At 53.5% G+C, this 19,974-nt stretch overlaps 1 protein-coding gene across 1 annotated transcript in view; it reads right to left on the bottom strand.

The window, feature by feature from the left end:
• The window catches only part of colec12 (collectin sub-family member 12), an 80,132-nt gene extending 62,489 nt beyond the window's left edge, over positions 1-17,643 (bottom strand). The window contains exon 1 of the mRNA XM_071360624.1: positions 17,106-17,643. Within this exon, the coding sequence (XP_071216725.1) occupies positions 17,106-17,112 (7 nt within the window). The 5' untranslated portion in view covers positions 17,113-17,643. The remainder of the gene's footprint in view (positions 1-17,105) is intronic.
• Between the last annotated feature and the right edge of the window lie 2,331 nt (positions 17,644-19,974).

Raw genomic sequence — 19,974 nt, forward strand, 5'->3', positions numbered from 1 at the left:
TGGGAGAGGACAGGGTAGGGGGGACTGACTAGTGGGAGAGGACAGGGTAGGGGTGACTGACTAGTGGGAGAGGACATGGTAGGGGTGACTGACTAGTGGGAGAGGACATGGTAGGGGTGACTGACTAGTGGGAGAGGACATGGTAGGGGTGACTGACTAGTTGGAGAAGACAGGGTAGGGGTGACTGACTAGTGGGAGAGGAAAGGGTAGGGGTGACTGACTAGTGGGAGAGGAAAGGGTAGGGGAGACTGACTAGTGGGAGAGGACATGGTAGGGGTGACTGACTAGTTGGAGAGGACAGGGTAGGGGTGACTGACTAGTGGGAGAGGAAAGGGTAGGGGGGACTGACTAGTGGGAGAGGACATGGTAGGGGTGACTGACTAGTTGGAGAGGACAGGGTAGGGGTGACTGACTAGTGGGAGAGGAAAGGGTAGGGGTGACTGACTAGTGGGAGAGGAAAGGGTAGGGGAGACTGACTAGTGGAAGAGGACAGGGTAGGGGTGACTGACTAGTGGGAGAGGACATAATAGGGGTGACTGACTAGTGGGAGAGGAAAGGGTAGGGGGGACTGACTAGTGGGAGAGGACATGGTAGGGGGGACTGACTAGTGGGAGAGGACAGGGTAGGAGTGACTGACTAGTGGGAGAGGACAGGGTAGGGGTGACTGACTAGTGGGAGAGGACAGGGTAGGGGTGACTGACTAGTGGGAGAGGAAAGGGTAGGGGTGACTGACTAGTGGGAGAGGAAAGGGTAGGGGAGACTGACTAGTGGGAGAGGACATAATAGGGGTGACTGACTAGTGGGAGAGGAAAGGGTAGGGGGGACTGACTAGTGGGAGAGGACAGGGTAGGGGGGACTGACTAGTGGGAGAGGACAGGGTAGGGGGGACTGACTAGTGGGGGAGGAAAGGGTAGGGGAGACTGACTAGTGGGAGAGGACAGGGTAGGGGTGACTGACTAGTGGGAGAGGACAGGGTAGGGGGGACTGACTAGTGGGAGAGGACATGGTAGGGGTGACTGACTAGTGGGAGAGGACAGGGTAGGGGGGACTGACTAGTGGGAGAGGACAGGGTAGGGGGGACTGACTAGTGGGGGAGGAAAGGGTAGGGGAGACTGACTAGTGGGAGAGGACAGGGTAGGGGTGACTGACTAGTGGGAGAGGAAAGGGTAGGGGAGACTGACTAGTTGGAGAGGACAGGGTAGGGGGGACTGACTAGTGGGAGAGGACATGGTAGGGGTGACTGACTAGTGGGAGAGGACATGGTAGGGGTGACTGACTAGTGGGAGAGGACAGGGTAGGGGTGACTGACTAGTGGGAGAGGACAGGGTAGGGGTGACTGACTAGTGGGAGAGGACATGGTAGGGGTGACTGACTAGTGGGAGAGGACAGGGTAGGGGTGACTGACTAGTGGGAGAGGACAGGGTAGGGGTGACTGACTAGTGGGAGAGGACATGGTAGGGGTGACTGACTAGTTGGAGAGGAAAGGGTAGGGGTGACTGACTAGTGGGAGAGGACATGTTAGGGGTGACTGACTAGTGGGAGAGGAAAGGGTAGGGGTGACTGACTAGTGGGAGAGGAAAGGGTAGGGGAGACTGACTAGTGGGAGAGGACATGGTAGGGGTGACTGACTAGTGGGAGAGGAAAGGGTAGGGGAGACTGACTAGTGGGAGAGGACATGGTAGGGGTGACTGACTAGTGGGAGAGGACAGGGTAGGGGTGACTGACTAGTGGGAGAGGACATGTTAGGGGTGACTGACTAGTGGGAGAGGAAAGGGTAGGGGTGACTGACTAGTGGGAGAGGAAAGGGTAGGGGAGACTGACTAGTGGGAGAGGAAAGGGTAGGGGAGACTGACTAGTGGGAGAGGAAAGGGTAGGGGAGACTGACTAGTGGGAGAGGACATGGTAGGGGTGACTGACTAGTGGGAGAGGAAAGGGTAGGGGTGACTGACTAGTGGGAGAGGAAAGGGTAGGGGAGACTGACTAGTGGGAGAGGACATGTTAGGGGTGACTGACTAGTGGGAGAGGAAAGGGTAGGGGAGACTGACTAGTGGGAGAGGACATGGTAGGGGTGACTGACTAGTGGGAGAGGACAGGGTAGGGGAGACTGACTAGTGGGAGAGGACATGGTAGGGGTGACTGACTAGTGGGAGAGGACAGGGTAGGGGTGACTGACTAGTGGGAGAGGACAGGGTAGGGGTGACTGACTAGTGGGAGAGGACATAATAGGGGTGACTGACTAGTGGGAGAGGACAGGGTAGGGACTGACTAGTTGGAGAGGACATGGTAGGGGTGACTGACTAGTTGGAGAGGACAGGGTAGGGGTGACTGACTAGTGGGAGAGGACAGGGTAGGGATGACTGACTAGTGGGAGAGGACAGGGTAGGGGTGACTGACTAGTGGGAGAGGACAGGGTAGGGGTGACTGACTAGTGGGAGAGGACATGGTAGGGGTGACTGACTAGTTGGAGAGGACAGGGTAGGGGTGACTGACTAGTGGGAGAGGACAGGGTAGGGGTGACTGACTAGTGGGGGAGGAAAGGGTAGGGGTGACTGACTAGTGGGAGAGGACATAATAGGGGTGACTGACTAGTGGGGGAGGAAAGGGTAGGGGTGACTGACTAGTGGGAGAGGAAAGGGTAGGGGGGACTGACTAGTGGGAGAGGACATGGTAGGGGTGACTGACTAGTTGGAGAGGAAAGGGTAGGGGGGACTGACTAGTGGGAGAGGACATGGTAGGGGTGACTGACTAGTGGGGGAGGAAAGGGTAGGGGTGACTGACTAGTGGAAGAGGACAGGGTAGGGGGGACTGACTAGTGGGAGAGGACAGGGTAGGGGTGACTGACTAGTTGGAGAGGACAGGGTAGGGGTGACTGACTAGTGGGAGAGGACATGGTAGGGGTGACTGACTAGTGGGAGAGGACAGGGTAGGGGGGACTGACTAGTGGGAGAGGACATAATAGGGGTGACTGACTAGTGGGAGAGGACAGGGTAGGGGGGACTGACTAGTGGGAGAGGACAGGGTAGGGGAGACTGACTAGTGGGAGAGGACAGGGTAGGGGTGACTGACTAGTGAGAGAGGAAAGGGTAGGGGAGACTGACTAGTGGGAGAGGACAGGGTAGGGGTGACTGACTAGTGGGAGAGGACAGGGTAGGGGTGACTGACTAGTGGGAGAGGACAGGGTAGGGGTGACTGACTAGTGGGAGAGGACAGGGTAGGGGTGACTGACTAGTGGGAGAGGACAGGGTAGGGGTGACTGACTAGTGGGAGAGGACAGGGTAGGGGTGACTGACTAGTGGGAGAGGACAGGGTAGGGGTGACTGACTAGTGGGAGAGGACAGGGTAGGGGTGACTGACTAGTGGGAGAGGACAGGGTAGGGGTGACTGACTAGTGGGAGAGGACAGGGTAGGGGTGACTGACTAGTGGGAGAGGACATGGTAGGGGTGACTGACTAGTGGGAGAGGACAGGGTAGGGGTGACTGACTAGTTGGAGAGGACAGGGTAGGGGTGACTGACTAGTGGGAGAGGACAGGGTAGGGGTGACTGACTAGTGGGAGAGGACAGGGTAGGGGTGACTGACTAGTGGGAGAGGACAGGGTAGGGGTGACTGACTAGTTGGAGAGGACAGGGTAGGGGTGACTGACTAGTGGGAGAGGACAGGGTAGGGGGGACTGACTAGTGGGAGAGGACAGGGTAGGGGTGACTGACTAGTGGGAGAGGACATGGTAGGGGTGACTGACTAGTGGGAGAGGAAAGGGTAGGGGTGACTGACTAGTGGGAGAGGAAAGGGTAGGGGGGACTGACTAGTGGGAGAGGACATGGTAGGGGTGACTGACTAGTTGGAGAGGAAAGGGTAGGGGGGACTGACTAGTGGGAGAGGACATGGTAGGGGTGACTGACTAGTGGGAGAGGACAGGGTAGGGGTGACTGACTAGTGGAAGAGGACAGGGTAGGGGGGACTGACTAGTGGGAGAGGACAGGGTAGGGGTGACTGACTAGTTGGAGAGGACAGGGTAGGGGTGACTGACTAGTGGGAGAGGACAGGGTAGGGGTGACTGACTAGTGGGAGAGGACAGGGTAGGGGTGACTGACTAGTGGGAGAGGACATGGTAGGGGTGACTGACTAGTGGGAGAGGACAGGGTAGGGGGGACTGACTAGTGGGAGAGGACAGGGTAGGGGAGACTGACTAGTGGGAGAGGACAGGGTAGGGGTGACTGACTAGTGGGAGAGGAAAGGGTAGGGGTGACTGACTAGTGGGAGAGGACAGGGTAGGGGTGACTGACTAGTGGGAGAGGACAGGGTAGGGGTGACTGACTAGTGGGAGAGGACAGGGTAGGGGTGACTGACTAGTGGGAGAGGACAGGGTAGGGGTGACTGACTAGTGGGAGAGGACAGGGTAGGGGGGACTGACTAGTGGGAGAGGACAGGGTAGGGGTGACTGACTAGTGGGAGAGGACAGGGTAGGGGTGACTGACTAGTGGGAGAGGACAGGGTAGGGATGACTGACTAGTGGGAGAGGACAGGGTAGGGATGACTGACTAGTGGGAGAGGACAGGGTATGGATGACTGACTAGTGGGAGAGGACAGGGTAGGGGGGACTGACTAGTGGGAGAGGACAGGGTAGGGGTGACTGACTAGTGGGAGAGGACATGGTAGGGGTGACTGACTAGTGGGAGAGGACAGGGTAGGGGGGACTGACTAGTGGGAGAGGAAAGGGTAGGGGAGACTGACTAGTGGGAGAGGACATGGTAGGGGTGACTGACTAGTGGGAGAGGACAGGGTAGGGGAGACTGACTAGTGGGAGAGGACATGGTAGGGGTGACTGACTAGTTGGAGAGGACAGGGGAGACTGACTAGTTGGAGAGGACAGGGTAGGGGTGACTGACTAGTGGGAGAGGACATGGTAGGGGTGACTGACTAGTTGGAGAGGACAGGGTAGGGGGGACTGACTAGTTGGAGAGGACAGGGTAGGGGTGACTGACTAGTGGGAGAGGACAGGGTAGGGATGACTGACTAGTGGGAGAGGACAGGGTAAGGGTGACTGACTAGTGGGAGAGGACAGGGTAGGGGTGACTGACTAGTTGGAGAGGACAGGGTAGGGGTGACTGACTAGTGGGAGAGGACAGGGTAGGGGAGACTGACTAGTGGGAGAGGAAAGGGTAGGGGAGACTGACTAGTGGGAGAGGACATGGTAGGGGTGACTGACTAGTGGGAGAGGACAGGGTAGGGGGGACTGACTAGTGGGAGAGGACATGGTAGGGGTGACTGACTAGTGGGGGAGGAAAGGGTAGGGGTGACTGACTAGTGGGAGAGGACATGGTAGGGGTGACTGACTAGTGGGGGAGGAAAGGGTAGGGGTGACTGACTAGTGGGAGAGGACATAATAGGGGTGACTGACTAGTGGGGGAGGAAAGGGTAGGGGTGACTGACTAGTGGGAGAGGAAAGGGTAGGGGGGACTGACTAGTGGGAGAGGACATGGTAGGGGTGACTGACTAGTTGGAGAGGAAAGGGTAGGGGGGACTGACTAGTGGGAGAGGACATGGTAGGGGTGACTGACTAGTGGGGGAGGAAAGGGTAGGGATGACTGACTAGTGGGAGAGGACATGGTAGGGGTGACTGACTAGTTGGAGAGGAAAGGGTAGGGGTGACTGACTAGTGAGAGAGGACATGGTAGGGGTGACTGACTAGTTGGAGAGGACAGGGTAGGGGTGACTGACTAGTTGGAGAGGAAAGGGTAGGGGGGACTGACTAGTGAGAGAGGACATGGTAGGGGTGACTGACTAGTGGGGGAGGAAAGGGTAGGGATGACTGACTAGTGGGAGAGGACATGGTAGGGGTGACTGACTAGTTGGAGAGGAAAGGGTAGGGGGGACTGACTAGTGAGAGAGGACATGGTAGGGGTGACTGACTAGTTGGAGAGGACATGTTAGGGGTGACTGACTAGTTGGAGAGGAAAGGGTAGGGGGGACTGACTAGTGAGAGAGGACATGGTAGGGGTGACTGACTAGTTGGAGAGGACATGGTAGGGGAGACTGACTAGTGAGAGAGGACAGGGTAGGGGTGACTGACTAGTGGAAGAGGAAAGGGTAGGGGGGACTGACTAGTTGGAGAGGACAGGGTAGGGGTGACTGACTAGTGGGAGAGGACAGGGTAGGGGAGACTGACTAGTGGGAGAGGACAGGGTAGGGGAGACTGACTAGTGGGAGAGGACAGGGTAGGGGTGACTGACTAGTGGGAGAGGACAGGGTAGGGGGGACTGACTAGTTGGAGAGGACAGGGTAGGGGTGACTGACTAGTGGGAGAGGACAGGGTAGGGGTGACTGACTAGTGGGAGAGGACAGGGTAGGGGGGACTGACTAGTGGGAGAGGAAAGGGTAGGGGGGACTGACTAGTTGGAGAGGACAGGGTAGGGGGGACTGACTAGTGGGAGAGGACAGGGTAGGGGAGACTGACTAGTTGGAGAGGACAGGGTAGGGGAGACTGACTAGTGGGAGAGGACAGGGTAGGGGGGACTGACTAGTGGGAGAGGACAGGGTAGGGGGGACTGACTAGTGGGAGAGGACATGGTAGGGGTGACTGACTAGTGGGGGAGGAAAGGGTAGGGGTGACTGACTAGTGGGAGAGGACATGGTAGGGGTGACTGACTAGTGGGGGAGGAAAGGGTAGGGGTGACTGACTAGTGGGAGAGGACATAATAGGGGTGACTGACTAGTGGGGGAGGAAAGGGTAGGGGTGACTGACTAGTGGGAGAGGACAGGGTAGGGGAGACTGACTAGTGGGAGAGGACAGGGTAGGGGTGACTGACTAGTTGGAGAGGACAGGGTAGGGAGGACTGACTAGTGGGAGAGGACAGGGTAGGGGTGACTGACTAGTGGGAGAGGACAGGGTAGGGGGGACTGACTAGTGGGAGAGGACATGGTAGGGGTGACTGACTAGTGGGAGAGGACAGGGTAGGTGAGACTGACTAGTGGGAGAGGACAGGGTAGGGGAGACTGACTAGTGGGAGAGGACAGGGTAGGGGTGACTGACTAGTGGGAGAGGACAGGGTAGGGGGGACTGACTAGTGGGAGAGGACAGGGTAGGTGAGACTGACTAGTGGGAGAGGACAGGGTAGGGGTGACTGACTAGTGGGAGAGGACAGGGTAGGGGTGACTGACTAGTGGGAGAGGACAGGGTAGGGGGGACTGACTAGTGGGAGAGGACATGGTAGGGGTGACTGACTAGTGGGAGAGGACAGGGTAGGGGAGACTGACTAGTGAGAGAGGACAGGGTAGGGGTGACTGACTAGTGGAAGAGGAAAGGGTAGGGGGGACTGACTAGTGGGAGAGGACAGGGTAGGGGAGACTGACTAGTGGGAGAGGACAGGGTAGGGGAGACTGACTAGTGGGAGAGGACAGGGTAGGGGAGACTGACTAGTGGGAGAGGACAGGGTAGGGGTGACTGACTAGTTGGAGAGGACAGGGTAGGGGGGACTGACTAGTGGGAGAGGACAGGGTAGGGGTGACTGACTAGTGGGAGAGGACAGGGTAGGGTTGACTGACTAGTGGGAGAGGACATAATAGGGGTGACTGACTAGTGGGAGAGGACAGGGTAGGGGGGACTGACTAGTGGGAGAGGACAGGGTAGGGGGGACTGACTAGTGGGAGAGGACAGGGTAGGGGGGACTGACTAGTGGGAGAGGACAGGGTAGGGGTGACTGACTAGTGGGAGAGGACATGATAGGGGTGACTGACTAGTTGGAGAGGACAGGGTAGGGGTGACTGACTAGTGGGAGAGGAAAGGGTATGGGTGACTGACTAGTGGGAGAGGACAGGGTAGGGGTGACTGACTAGTGGGAGAGGACATGGTAGGGGTGACTGACTAGTGGGAGAGGACATAATAGGGGTGACTGACTAGTGAGAGAGGACATAATAGGGGTGACTGACTAGTGGGAGAGGACAGGGTAGGGGTGACTGACTAGTGGGAGAGGACAGGGTAGGGGGGACTGACTAGTGGGAGAGGAAAGGGTAGGGTGGCCTGACTAGTTGGAGAGGACAGGGTAGGGGGGACTGACTAGTGGGAGAGGACAGGGTAGGGGGGACTGACTAGTTGGAGAGGACAGGGTAGGGGAGACTGACTAGTGGGAGAGGACAGGGTAGGGGGGACTGACTAGTGGGAGAGGACAGGGTAGGGAGGACTGACTAGTTGGAGAGGACAGGGTAGGGGAGACTGACTAGTGGGAGAGGACAGGGTAGGGGTGACTGACTAGTGGGAGAGGACAGGGTAGGGGGGACTGACTAGTGGGAGAGGAAAGGGTAGGGGGGACTGACTAGTTGGAGAGGACAGGGTAGGGGGGACTGACTAGTGGGAGAGGACAGGGTAGGGGAGACTGACTAGTTGGAGAGGACAGGGTAGGGGAGACTGACTAGTGGGAGAGGACAGGGTAGGGGGGACTGACTAGTGGGAGAGGACAGGGTAGGGAGGACTGACTAGTGGGAGAGGACAGGGTAGGGGTGACTGACTAGTGGGAGAGGACAGGGTAGGGGGGACTGACTAGTGGGAGAGGACATGGTAGGGGTGACTGACTAGTGGGAGAGGACAGGGTAGGTGAGACTGACTAGTGGGAGAGGACAGGGTAGGGGAGACTGACTAGTGGGAGAGGACAGGGTAGGGGTGACTGACTAGTGGGAGAGGACAGGGTAGGGGGGACTGACTAGTGGGAGAGGACAGGGTAGGTGAGACTGACTAGTGGGAGAGGACAGGGTAGGGGTGACTGACTAGTGGGAGAGGACAGGGTAGGGGTGACTGACTAGTGGGAGAGGACAGGGTAGGGGGGACTGACTAGTGGGAGAGGACATGGTAGGGGTGACTGACTAGTGGGAGAGGACAGGGTAGGGGAGACTGACTAGTGAGAGAGGACAGGGTAGGGGTGACTGACTAGTGGAAGAGGAAAGGGTAGGGGGGACTGACTAGTTGGAGAGGACAGGGTAGGGGTGACTGACTAGTGGGAGAGGACAGGGTAGGGGAGACTGACTAGTGGGAGAGGACAGGGTAGGGGAGACTGACTAGTGGGAGAGGATAGGGTAGGGGTGACTGACTAGTGGGAGAGGACAGGGTAGGGGTGACTGACTAGTTGGAGAGGACAGGGTAGGGGGGACTGACTAGTGGGAGAGGACAGGGTAGGGGTGACTGACTAGTGGGAGAGGACAGGGTAGGGATGACTGACTAGTGGGAGAGGACATAATAGGGGTGACTGACTAGTGGGAGAGGACAGGGTAGGGGGGACTGACTAGTGGGAGAGGACAGGGTAGGGGGGACTGACTAGTGGGAGAGGACAGGGTAGGGGGGACTGACTAGTGGGAGAGGACAGGGTAGGGGTGACTGACTAGTGGGAGAGGACATGATAGGGGTGACTGACTAGTTGGAGAGGACAGGGTAGGGGTGACTGACTAGTGGGAGAGGAAAGGGTAGGGGTGACTGACTAGTGGGAGAGGACAGGGTAGGGGTGACTGACTAGTGGGAGAGGACATGGTAGGGGTGACTGACTAGTGGGAGAGGACATAATAGGGGTGACTGACTAGTGAGAGAGGACATAATAGGGGTGACTGACTAGTGGGAGAGGACAGGGTAGGGGTGACTGACTAGTGGGAGAGGACAGGGTAGGGGGGACTGACTAGTGGGAGAGGAAAGGGTAGGGGGGCCTGACTAGTTGGAGAGGACAGGGTAGGGGGGACTGACTAGTGGGAGAGGACAGGGTAGGGGGGACTGACTAGTGGGAGAGGACAGGGTAGGGGGGACTGACTAGTGGGAGAGGACAGGGTAGGGGGGACTGACTAGTTGGAGAGGACAGGGTAGGGGAGACTGACTAGTGGGAGAGGACAGGGTAGGGGTGACTGACTAGTGGGAGAGGACAGGGTAGGGGGGACTGACTAGTGGGAGAGGAAAGGGTAGGGGGGACTGACTAGTTGGAGAGGACAGGGTAGGGGGGACTGACTAGTGGGAGAGGACAGGGTAGGGGGGACTGACTAGTTGGAGAGGACAGGGTAGGGGAGACTGACTAGTGGGAGAGGACAGGGTAGGGGGGACTGACTAGTGGGAGAGGACAGGGTAGGTGAGACTGACTAGTGGGAGAGGACAGGGTAGGGGTGACTGACTAGTGGGAGAGGACAGGGTAGGGGTGACTGACTAGTGGGAGAGGACATAATAGGGGTGACTGACAAGTGGGAGAGGACAGGGTAGGGGGGACTGACTAGTGGGAGAGGACATGGTAGGGACTGACTAGTTGGAGAGGAAAGGGTAGGGGAGACTGACTAGTTGGAGAGGACAGGGTAGGGACTGACTAGTTGGAGAGGACAGGGTAGGGATGACTGACTAGTGGGAGAGGACAGGGTAGGGACTGACTAGTTGGAGAGGACAGGGTAGGGGAGACTGACTAGTGGGAGAGGACAGGGTAGGGGAGACTGACTAGTTGGAGAGGACAGGGTAGGGGGGACTGACTAGTGGGAGAGGACAGGGTAGGGGGGACTGACTAGTGGGAGAGGACATGGTAGGGACTGACTAGTTGGAGAGGAAAGGGTAGGGGAGACTGACTAGTTGGAGAGGACAGGGTAGGGACTGACTAGTTGGAGAGGACAGGGTAGGGACTGACTAGTTGGAGAGGACAGGGTAGGGGAGACTGACTAGTGGGAGAGGACAGGGTAGGGGAGACTGACTAGTTGGAGAGGACAGGGTAGGGGGGACTGACTAGTGGGAGAGGACAGGGTAGGGGGGACTGACTAGTTGGAGAGGACAGGGTAGGGGAGACTGACTAGTGGGAGAGGACAGGGTAGGGGGGACTGACTAGTGGGAGAGGACAGGGTAGGGGTGACTGACTAGTGGGAGAGGACAGGGTAGGGGGGACTGACTAGTTGGAGAGGACAGGGTAGGGGGGACTGACTAGTGGGAGAGGACATGGTAGGGGTGACTGACTAGTGGGAGAGGACATGGTAGGGGTGACTGACTAGTGGGAGAGGACAGGGTAGGGGTGACTGACTAGTGGGAGAGGACATAATAGGGGTGACTGACTAGTGGGAGAGGACAGGGTAGGGGTGACTGACTAGTGGGAGAGGACAGGGTAGGGGTGACTGACTAGTGGGAGAGGACATAATAGGGGTGACTGACTAGTGGGAGAGGACAGGGTAGGGACTGACTAGTTGGAGAGGAAAGGGTAGGGGAGACTGACTAGTTGGAGAGGACAGGGTAGGGACTGACTAGTTGGAGAGGACAGGGTAGGGATGACTGACTAGTGGGAGAGGACAGGGTAGGGACTGACTAGTTGGAGAGGACAGGGTAGGGGAGACTGACTAGTTGGAGAGGACAGGGTAGGGACTGACTAGTTGGAGAGGACAGGGTAGGGGAGACTGACTAGTGGGAGAGGACAGGGTAGGGGAGACTGACTAGTTGGAGAGGACAGGGTAGGGGAGACTGACTAGTGAGAGAGGAAAGGGTAGGGGGGACTGACTAGTTGGAGAGGACAGGGTAGGGGAGACTGACTAGTTGGAGAGGACAGGGTAGGGGAGACTGACTAGTTGGAGAGGACAGGGTAGGGGAGACTGACTAGTTGGAGAGGACAGGGTAGGGACTGACTAGTTGGAGAGGACAGGGTAGGGGGGACTGACTAGTTGGAGAGGACAGGGTAGGGGGGACTGACTAGTGGGAGAGGACAGGGTAGGGGGGACTGACTAGTGGGAGAGGACAGGGTAGGGGGGACTGACTAGTGGGAGAGGACAGGGTAGGGGGGACTGACTAGTGGGAGAGGACAGGGTAGGGGGGACTGACTAGTGGGAGAGGACAGGGTAGGGGGGACTGACTAGTGGGAGAGGACAGGGTAGGGGGACTGACTAGTGGGAGAGGACAGGGTAAGGGGGGACTGACTAGTGGGAGAGGACAGGGTAGGGGGGACTGACTAGTGGGAGAGGACAGGGTAGGGGGGACTGACTAGTGGGAGAGGACAGGGTAGGGGGGACTGACTAGTGGGAGAGGACAGGGTAGGGGGGACTGACTAGTTGGAGAGGACAGGGTAGGGGTGACTGACTAGTGGGAGAGGACATAATAGGGGTGACTGACTAGTGAGAGAGGAAAGGGTAGGGGAGACTGACTAGTGAGAGAGGACAGGGTAGGGGTGACTAACTAGTGGAAGAGGACAGGGTAGGGGTGACTGACTAGTTGGAGAGGACAGGGTAGGGGTGACTGACTAGTTGGAGAGGACAGGGTAGGGGTGACTGACTAGTTGGAGAGGACAGGGTAGGGGGGGCTGACTAGTTGGAGAGGACAGGGTAGGGGTGACTGACTAGTGGGAGAGGACAGGGTAGGGGTGACTGACTAGTGAGAGAGGAAAGGGTAGGGGAGACTGACTAGTGGGAGAGGACAGGGTAGGGGGGACTGACTAGTGAGAGAGGACAGGGTAGGGGAGACTGACTAGTGGGAGAGGAAAGGGTAGGGGAGCCTGACTAGTTGGAGAGGACAGGGTAGGGGTGACTGACTAGTTGGAGAGGACAGGGTAGGGGGGACTGACTAGTGAGAGAGGACAGGGTAGGGGGGACTGACTAGTGGGAGAGGAAAGGATAGGGGAGACTGACTAGTTGGAGAGGACAGGGTAGGGGTGACTGACTAGTTGGAGAGGACAGGGTAGGGGGGACTGACTAGTGAGAGAGGACAGGGTAGGGATGACTGACTAGTGGGAGAGGACAGGGTAGGGGGGACTGACTAGTGAGAGAGGACAGGGTAGGGATGACTGACTAGTGAGAGAGGAAAGGGTAGGGGAGACTGACTAGTGGGAGAGGACAGGGTAGGGGGGACTGACTAGTGAGAGAGGACAGGGTAGGGGAGACTGACTAGTGGGAGAGGAAAGGGTAGGGGAGACTGACTAGTTGGAGAGGACAGGGTAGGGGTGACTGACTAGTTGGAGAGGACAGGGTAGGGGGGACTGACTAGTGAGAGAGGACAGGGTAGGGGGGACTGACTAGTGGGAGAGGAAAGGATAGGGGAGACTGACTAGTTGGAGAGGACAGAGTAGGGGTGACTGACTAGTTGGAGAGGACAGGGTAGGGGTGACTGACTAGTGAGAGAGGACAGGGTAGGGATGACTGACTAGTGGGAGAGGACAGGGTAGGGGGGACTGACTAGTGAGAGAGGACAGGGTAGGGATGACTGACTAGTGAGAGAGGACAGGGTAGGGGTGACTGACTAGTGAGAGAGGACAGGGTAGGGATGACTGACTAGTGGGAGAGGACAGGGTAGGGGAGACTGACTACCCTAACCCTAACAACAAAACCTTAACCTCCACTATAAAAACTACTGTCAAGTCCCCTAACCCTCCACTGTAAAACCGAGACTGGTAAAACTCTATCCACTAACCATTACCCTCCACTATAAAAACTAGACTGGTAAAACTCTATCCACTAACCATTACCCTCCACTATAAAAACTAGACTGGTAAAACTCTATCCACTAACCATTACCCTCCACTATAAAAAATAGACTGGTAAAAACCTAAGTGATGAATGGTCTTATTGTCCTGTTGTCACGTTCCTGACCTTATTTCCTTTGTTTAGTCTTTGTTTAGTTGGTCAGGACGTGAGCTGGGTGGGCATTCTATGTTTTGTGTTTCTATGTTGGGTTTGTTGTTTGGCCTAATATGGTTCTCAATCAGAGGCAGGTGTTTGTCATTGTCTCTGATTGGGAACCATATTAAGGTTGCCTGTTTTCACTGTTTGTTTGTGAGTGATTGTTTCCTGTCTTTGTGTTCTGCACCAGATAGGACTGTCTCGGTTTTCACGTTTGTTATTTTGTATTTTTGTATAGTGTTCACGTTATCGTCTTTTTTGTTATTAAACATGTCGAACACTAGCCGCGTTGCAGTTTGGTCCTCCTCTTCTTCATCCCAGGAAGAAAGCCGTTACACCTGTAGACTATTATTACTAACTATATTCACTACCCACATTAACAACAGTATAAATGAATCACTTAACAGAAACATAGACACATATACACAAACGATAACATATGCACTGTACACACACAATAATATACGCACTGTACACACACAATAACATACGCACTGTACACACACAATAATATACGCACTGTACACACACAATAACATATGCACTGTACACACACAATAATATACGCACTGTACACACACAATAACATACGCACTGTACACACACAATAATATACGCACTGTACACACACAATAACATACGCACTGTACACACACAATAACATACGCACTGTACACACACAATAACATACGCACTGTACACACACAATAACATACGCACTGTACACACACAATAACATACGCACTGTACACACACAATAACATACGCACTGTACACACACAATAACATATGCACTGTACACACACAATAACATACGCACTGTACACACACAATAACATACGCACTGTACACACACAATAACATACGCACTGTACACACACAATAACATACGCACTGTACACACACAATAACATACGCACTGTACACACACGTACACATGGATGTTGTGTTGTAGATATGTGATAGTAGAGTAGGGACCTGAGTGAACACGCTTAATATGTTGTTAAATCTGTTATGAATGTATTGTAATGTTTTAAAAAAGGTATAACTGTCTTAATGTTGATGGACCCCAGGAAGAGTAGCTGCTGCCTTGGCAGGAACTAATGGGGATCCATAATAAACCCCAGGAAGAGTAGCTGCTGCCTTGGCAGGAACTAATGGGGATCCATAATAAACCCCAGGAAGAGTAGCTGCTGCCTTGGCAGGAACTAATGGGGATCCATAATAAACCCCAGGAAGAGTAGCTGCTGCCTTGGCAGGAACTAATGGGGATCCATAATAAACCCCAGGAAGAGTAGCTGCTGCCTTGGCTAATGGGGATCCATAATAATTACAAATACAAATACATGGAAACAACAATAGACAAATTCCTAACATATCTTGTTTTAATGACAATGTATGAGTCAATGTCACTGTAATGGCATATACTATATTCTGTTAATTCCTCTGGTTTGACACAGGTAGAGTGGAATCTTTGTTCACACCGTTCGGGAACCCTGGCTCAGTTCTGGACCTTTTTATAGTTACATCAGAGTGAAAATACAGTAGAACTATTCATTTCTTTATATCATCCTGAGTCAGTATTTCCCATCGCAGCTTTCTGAGAACCTGACCAGTTAAACGGCTTTATAGTGGATCGTATAGCTAGTTAACCTGATTAGAGGCTCCCAGATAGAAACAAGGGGAGGTATTTGTAGATTATTCCTGATTAGCCTACTACAACGGCCAGTAACTATTTTGACTAGGGAGGCTATTATCCATCTAAAGCATGTCTATTGTCTGTTATTTCTGCTCTCGTCATGACGTTTAACTCAATGGTTTAATGTTCTGCAACAGCATTCCAAACAACCCTCAACCTGGTCCCCACAAGCAGCTGATGCGATCCAGATGTGAGAAGCAACACTTCTCTGCATTCCTGCATCGAGATGAGAAAACCTCAATTAGCTTACTACTGCATTGCAGGACTTGGTGGGATGTCGTTGTGTTGATCAATAACACGTAAACTACTGCAGGACTTGTGGGATATACAGAGAGCTCCAGAGGTATTGGGATAGTGACACATGTTTTGTTGTTGTTTTTGCTCTGTACTCCAGCACTTTGGATTTGAAATGATACAATGACTATGAGGTTAAACTCCAGACTATCAGCTTTCATTTTAGGGCATTTTCATCCACATCGGTTGAACTGCTTCGAAATTACAGCACTTTTTGTACACAGCCCCCCTCCCTCCCTTTTAGGGGACCAAAGGTGTTGGGACAAAATCACTTACTGTATGTGTATTACAGAGGAGGCTGTTGGGAGGAGCTATAGGAGGACGAGATCATTGTAATGGCTGGAATGGCATTAATGGTACAGTCAAACATGTGGTTTCCATATGTTTGTGTTATATTCCATTCCATTAAATTCCATTCCAGCCATTACAATGATCTCGTCCTCCTATAGCTCCTCCCAACAGCCTCCTTTGGTGTATTAAATTAGTCAAATGTAGTATTTTGTCCCATATTCCTAGAACGCAATGACTACATCAAGCTCGTGACTCTACAAACTTGTTGGATGCATTTGTTTTTTTTACAGATACAGATGCACAAATATCATACCCCCAACACATGTTAATCTCTCAACATTACAGTAAAAGGGGAGGTATCATTTTTTGGGGGGGTATGATATTCATGCCTCTAACTTTCTCACTCATCCTTATTTAAGATTCATCCAGGACTATCCATAATCATGGTAGCATCCACATTACTTAATTGAACACAACCAAAACAAACAGCAAATGCATCCAACAAGTTAGTAGAGTCACAAGCTTGATGTAGTCATTGTCTGCTAGGAATAACAACCAAACTACTGCAGGATGTTGTGTTGACCAATAACAACCAAACTACTGCAGGATGTTATGTTGACCAATAACAACCAAACTACTGCAGGTAGTTGTGTTGACCAATAACAACCAAACTACTGCAGGATGTTGTGTTGACCAATAACAACCAAACTACTGCAGGATGTTGTGTTGACCAATAACAACCAAACTACTGCAGGATGTTGTGTTGACCAATAACAACCAAACTACTGCAGGATGTTGTGTTGACCAATAACAACCAAACTACTGCAGGATGTTGTGTTGACCAATAACAACCAAACTACTGCAGGATGTTGTGTTGACCAATAACAACCAAACTACTGCAGGATGTTGTGTTGACCAATAACAACCAAACTACTGCAGGATGTTGTGTTGAAGTAGGCTATAATACATAGTTGGTCATCTAGGACAGAAAACATTGATTATGTTGCAGTCATGTTGTTGTTAACTGGACGTACCTTTGGACTGGACGTACCTTTGGACTGGACGTACCTTTGGACTGGACGTACCTTTGGACTGGACGTACCTTTGGACTGGACGTACCTTTGGACAGGACGTACCTTTGGACTGGACGTACCTTTGGACTGGACGTACCTTTGGACTGGACGTACCTTTGGACTGGACGTACCTTTGGACTGGACGTACCTTTGGACTGGACGTACCTTTCATGGTGTTGTAGAGAGCTGCTCTGCTACTGATTTAGACTGGCGTGTGAAGTTACATCCACTGGTCTGCTACAATAGGCCTGAAGATTAGGAAGAGGGTGATAGTCCTGCTGACACCTGGATAGCAGCTCTGCTCTCCCCGTGGTCTGCTACAATAGGTGACTAAAGTCCTTACAGTTCAAACCCCTGCAACGAGGAAACACTCCTTCATCCACATACGGAACTTAATAACAGAAACAATCTTGAAGGGAACAGGCAATACGGATGAAAGGTTGCAGCTTGTATACTGCTCTTGTCTTCTCTTCTCTGCTTTAGGGATCGGGTATGAACAGCTCGGTGGGGAAGTTTCTCTGTCTGGCGCACGGCTCGGTGGGGAAGTCTGTCTGGCGCACGGCTCGGTGGGGAAGTCTCTCTGTCTGGCGCACATCTCGGTGGGAAAGTCTCGTTCTCTTGAGAATGCTACCAAAAAAGTCAAAAAGTAGAAGGAAGAGAAGAGGCGCGCCTGCAGGATTTCTGAAATACCATCTGCCCCTCCCCCCCACTACCTAACACAAACACAGGAATGCACACACGCTCGCACACACACCCGCACTCACACTCATGCACATGCACACAATCACACGCACACACACACTCACTCACACACTGATTCATAACACACTCACTCACACACACACTCATATACACATAGATGTCAGATTTGAAATTAGTCACCTAGAGTGGTTAGGTTTGGGGTTAGGGGTTAGGGTTAGGGGTTAGGGTTAGGTTTGGGGATAGGGGTTAGGGTTAGGGTTAGGGGTTAGGTTAGGGGTTAGGTTTGGGGATAGGGGTTAGGGTTAGGGTTAGTGGTTAGGGTTAGGTTTGGGGATAGGGGTTAGGGTTAGGGTTAGGGGTTAGGTTAGGGGTTAGGGGTTAGGGTTAGGGGTTAGGGGTTAGGGTTAGGGGTTAGGGTTAGGGTTAGGGTTAGGGTTAGGGTTAGGGGTTAGGTTTGGGGATAGGGGTTAGGGTTAGGGGTTAGGGGTTAGGGTTAGGGTTAGGGGTTAGGGGTTAGGGGTTAGGTTTGGGGATAGGGGTTAGGGTTAGGGGTTGGGGTTAGGGGTTAGGGTTAGGGTTAGGGGTTAGGGTTAGGGTTAGGGTTAGGGTTAGGGGTTAGGGGTTAGGGTTAGGGTTAGGGGTTAGGGGTTAGGGGTTAGGTTTGGGGATAGGGGTTAGGGTTAGGGGTTGGGGTTAGGGGTTAGGGGTTAGGGTTAGGGGTTAGGGGTTAGGGTTAGGGTTAGGGGTTAGGGGTTAGGGTTAGGGTTAGGGGTTAGGGTTAGGGTTAGGGTTAGGGTTAGGGGTTAGGGGTTAGGGTTAGGGTTAGGGGTTAGGGGTTAGGGGTTAGGTTTGGGGATAGGGGTTAGGGTTAGGGGTTGGGGTTAGGGGTTAGGGGTTAGGGTTAGGGGTTAGGGTTAGGGTTAGGGTTAGGGGTTAGGGGTTAGAGGTCAAGGGTTAGGGTTATGTTTTGGGGTTAGGGAATATGTTAGTTAAGTTATCAATTACCCATATTCTATGTTCTGAACTAACCTACTCCAATACTAATAGGAGGGCTGAATCAGAACTAGGAATCTGTTCAATTCAAAATGTAGTAGTTCTACGTGTTGTCTATTCTCTTTAGGGTTACAGAATAGAGACTGTGTGGCTTTTATATGGATCTTCAAACATTGTCCCAAACTAACTCACTGTTTTTGCCAACTCAAGTCTATTTGTTTCCAACATCTGTTGTGGATCTGCCAACAGTGAGATCTATCTCCATCCCAAGAGCTGACGGCTTCCCAAAATAACCAATGACTCAACTACAACTGCTTTGAGTTACAACAGTCTGACAGTATGTACATGTTTCTGTTTCTCTCATCAACAGTGTTCCTCTCATTCTCCTGGTGCTTTGTTATGTTTACAACCGTGTTTGTTTGTAGCTGACTTTTAACCCAATACCTTGGCCTCATTTTTTTTTTAAACATTGTGATCAACTTTGTATTTCATTTTCTGTTTTTTTCGAGGAGGGGGCAGTTACAGGTACAAGAAAATGATAAAAAAAATAGTTCCAAGGATAACCTCAACCCATTTCCCCCCTCAGTCCTCATCCCCCTGCCTGCGTTCACCCTCCCCACCTGGAAACCAACCCACACACCTCCCAACCCTTCCTATCCCGCCCAGCAACCAAGGTTGACTGACCACCCATCCATCCCCCAAGTCTCCCCCAGTACCACCCCTTCCCCCCTCCTTCCCTGTGGTCCTGAAAGTCTCCCCCATAACCCCCCTCCTTCCCTGTGGTCCTGAAAGTCTCCCCCATAACCCCCCTCTTCCCCCCTCCTTCCCTGTGGTCCTGAAAGTCTCCCCCATAACCCCCCTCTTCCCCCCTCTCCTTCCCTGTGGTCCTGAAAGTCTCCCCCATAACCCCCCTCTTCCCCCCTCCTTCCCTGTGGTCCTGAAAGTCTCCCCCATAACCCCCCTCTCCCCCCTCCTTCCCTGTGGTCCTGAAAGTCTCCCCCATAACCCCCCTCTTCCCCCCCCTCTCCTTCCCTGTGGTCCTGAAAGTCTCCCCCATAACCCCCCTCTTCCCCCCTCCTTCCCTGTGGTCCTGAAAGTCTCCCCCATAACCCCCCTCTTCCCCCCTCCTTCCCTGTGGTCCTGAAAGTCTCCCCCATAACCCCCCTCTCCCCCCCTCCTTCCCTGTGGTCCTGAAAGTCTCCCCCATAACCCCCCTCTTCCCCCCTCTCCTTCCCTGTGGTCCTGAAAGTCTCCCCCATAACCCCCCTCTTCCCCCCTCCTTCCCTGTGGTCCTGAAAGTCTCCCCCATAACCCCCCTCTTCCCCCCTCCTTCCCTGTG

The sequence above is a fragment of the Salvelinus alpinus genome, chromosome 23 (assembly GCF_045679555.1).
Source record: "Salvelinus alpinus chromosome 23, SLU_Salpinus.1, whole genome shotgun sequence".
Taxonomy (NCBI): Eukaryota; Metazoa; Chordata; class Actinopteri; order Salmoniformes; family Salmonidae; genus Salvelinus; species Salvelinus alpinus.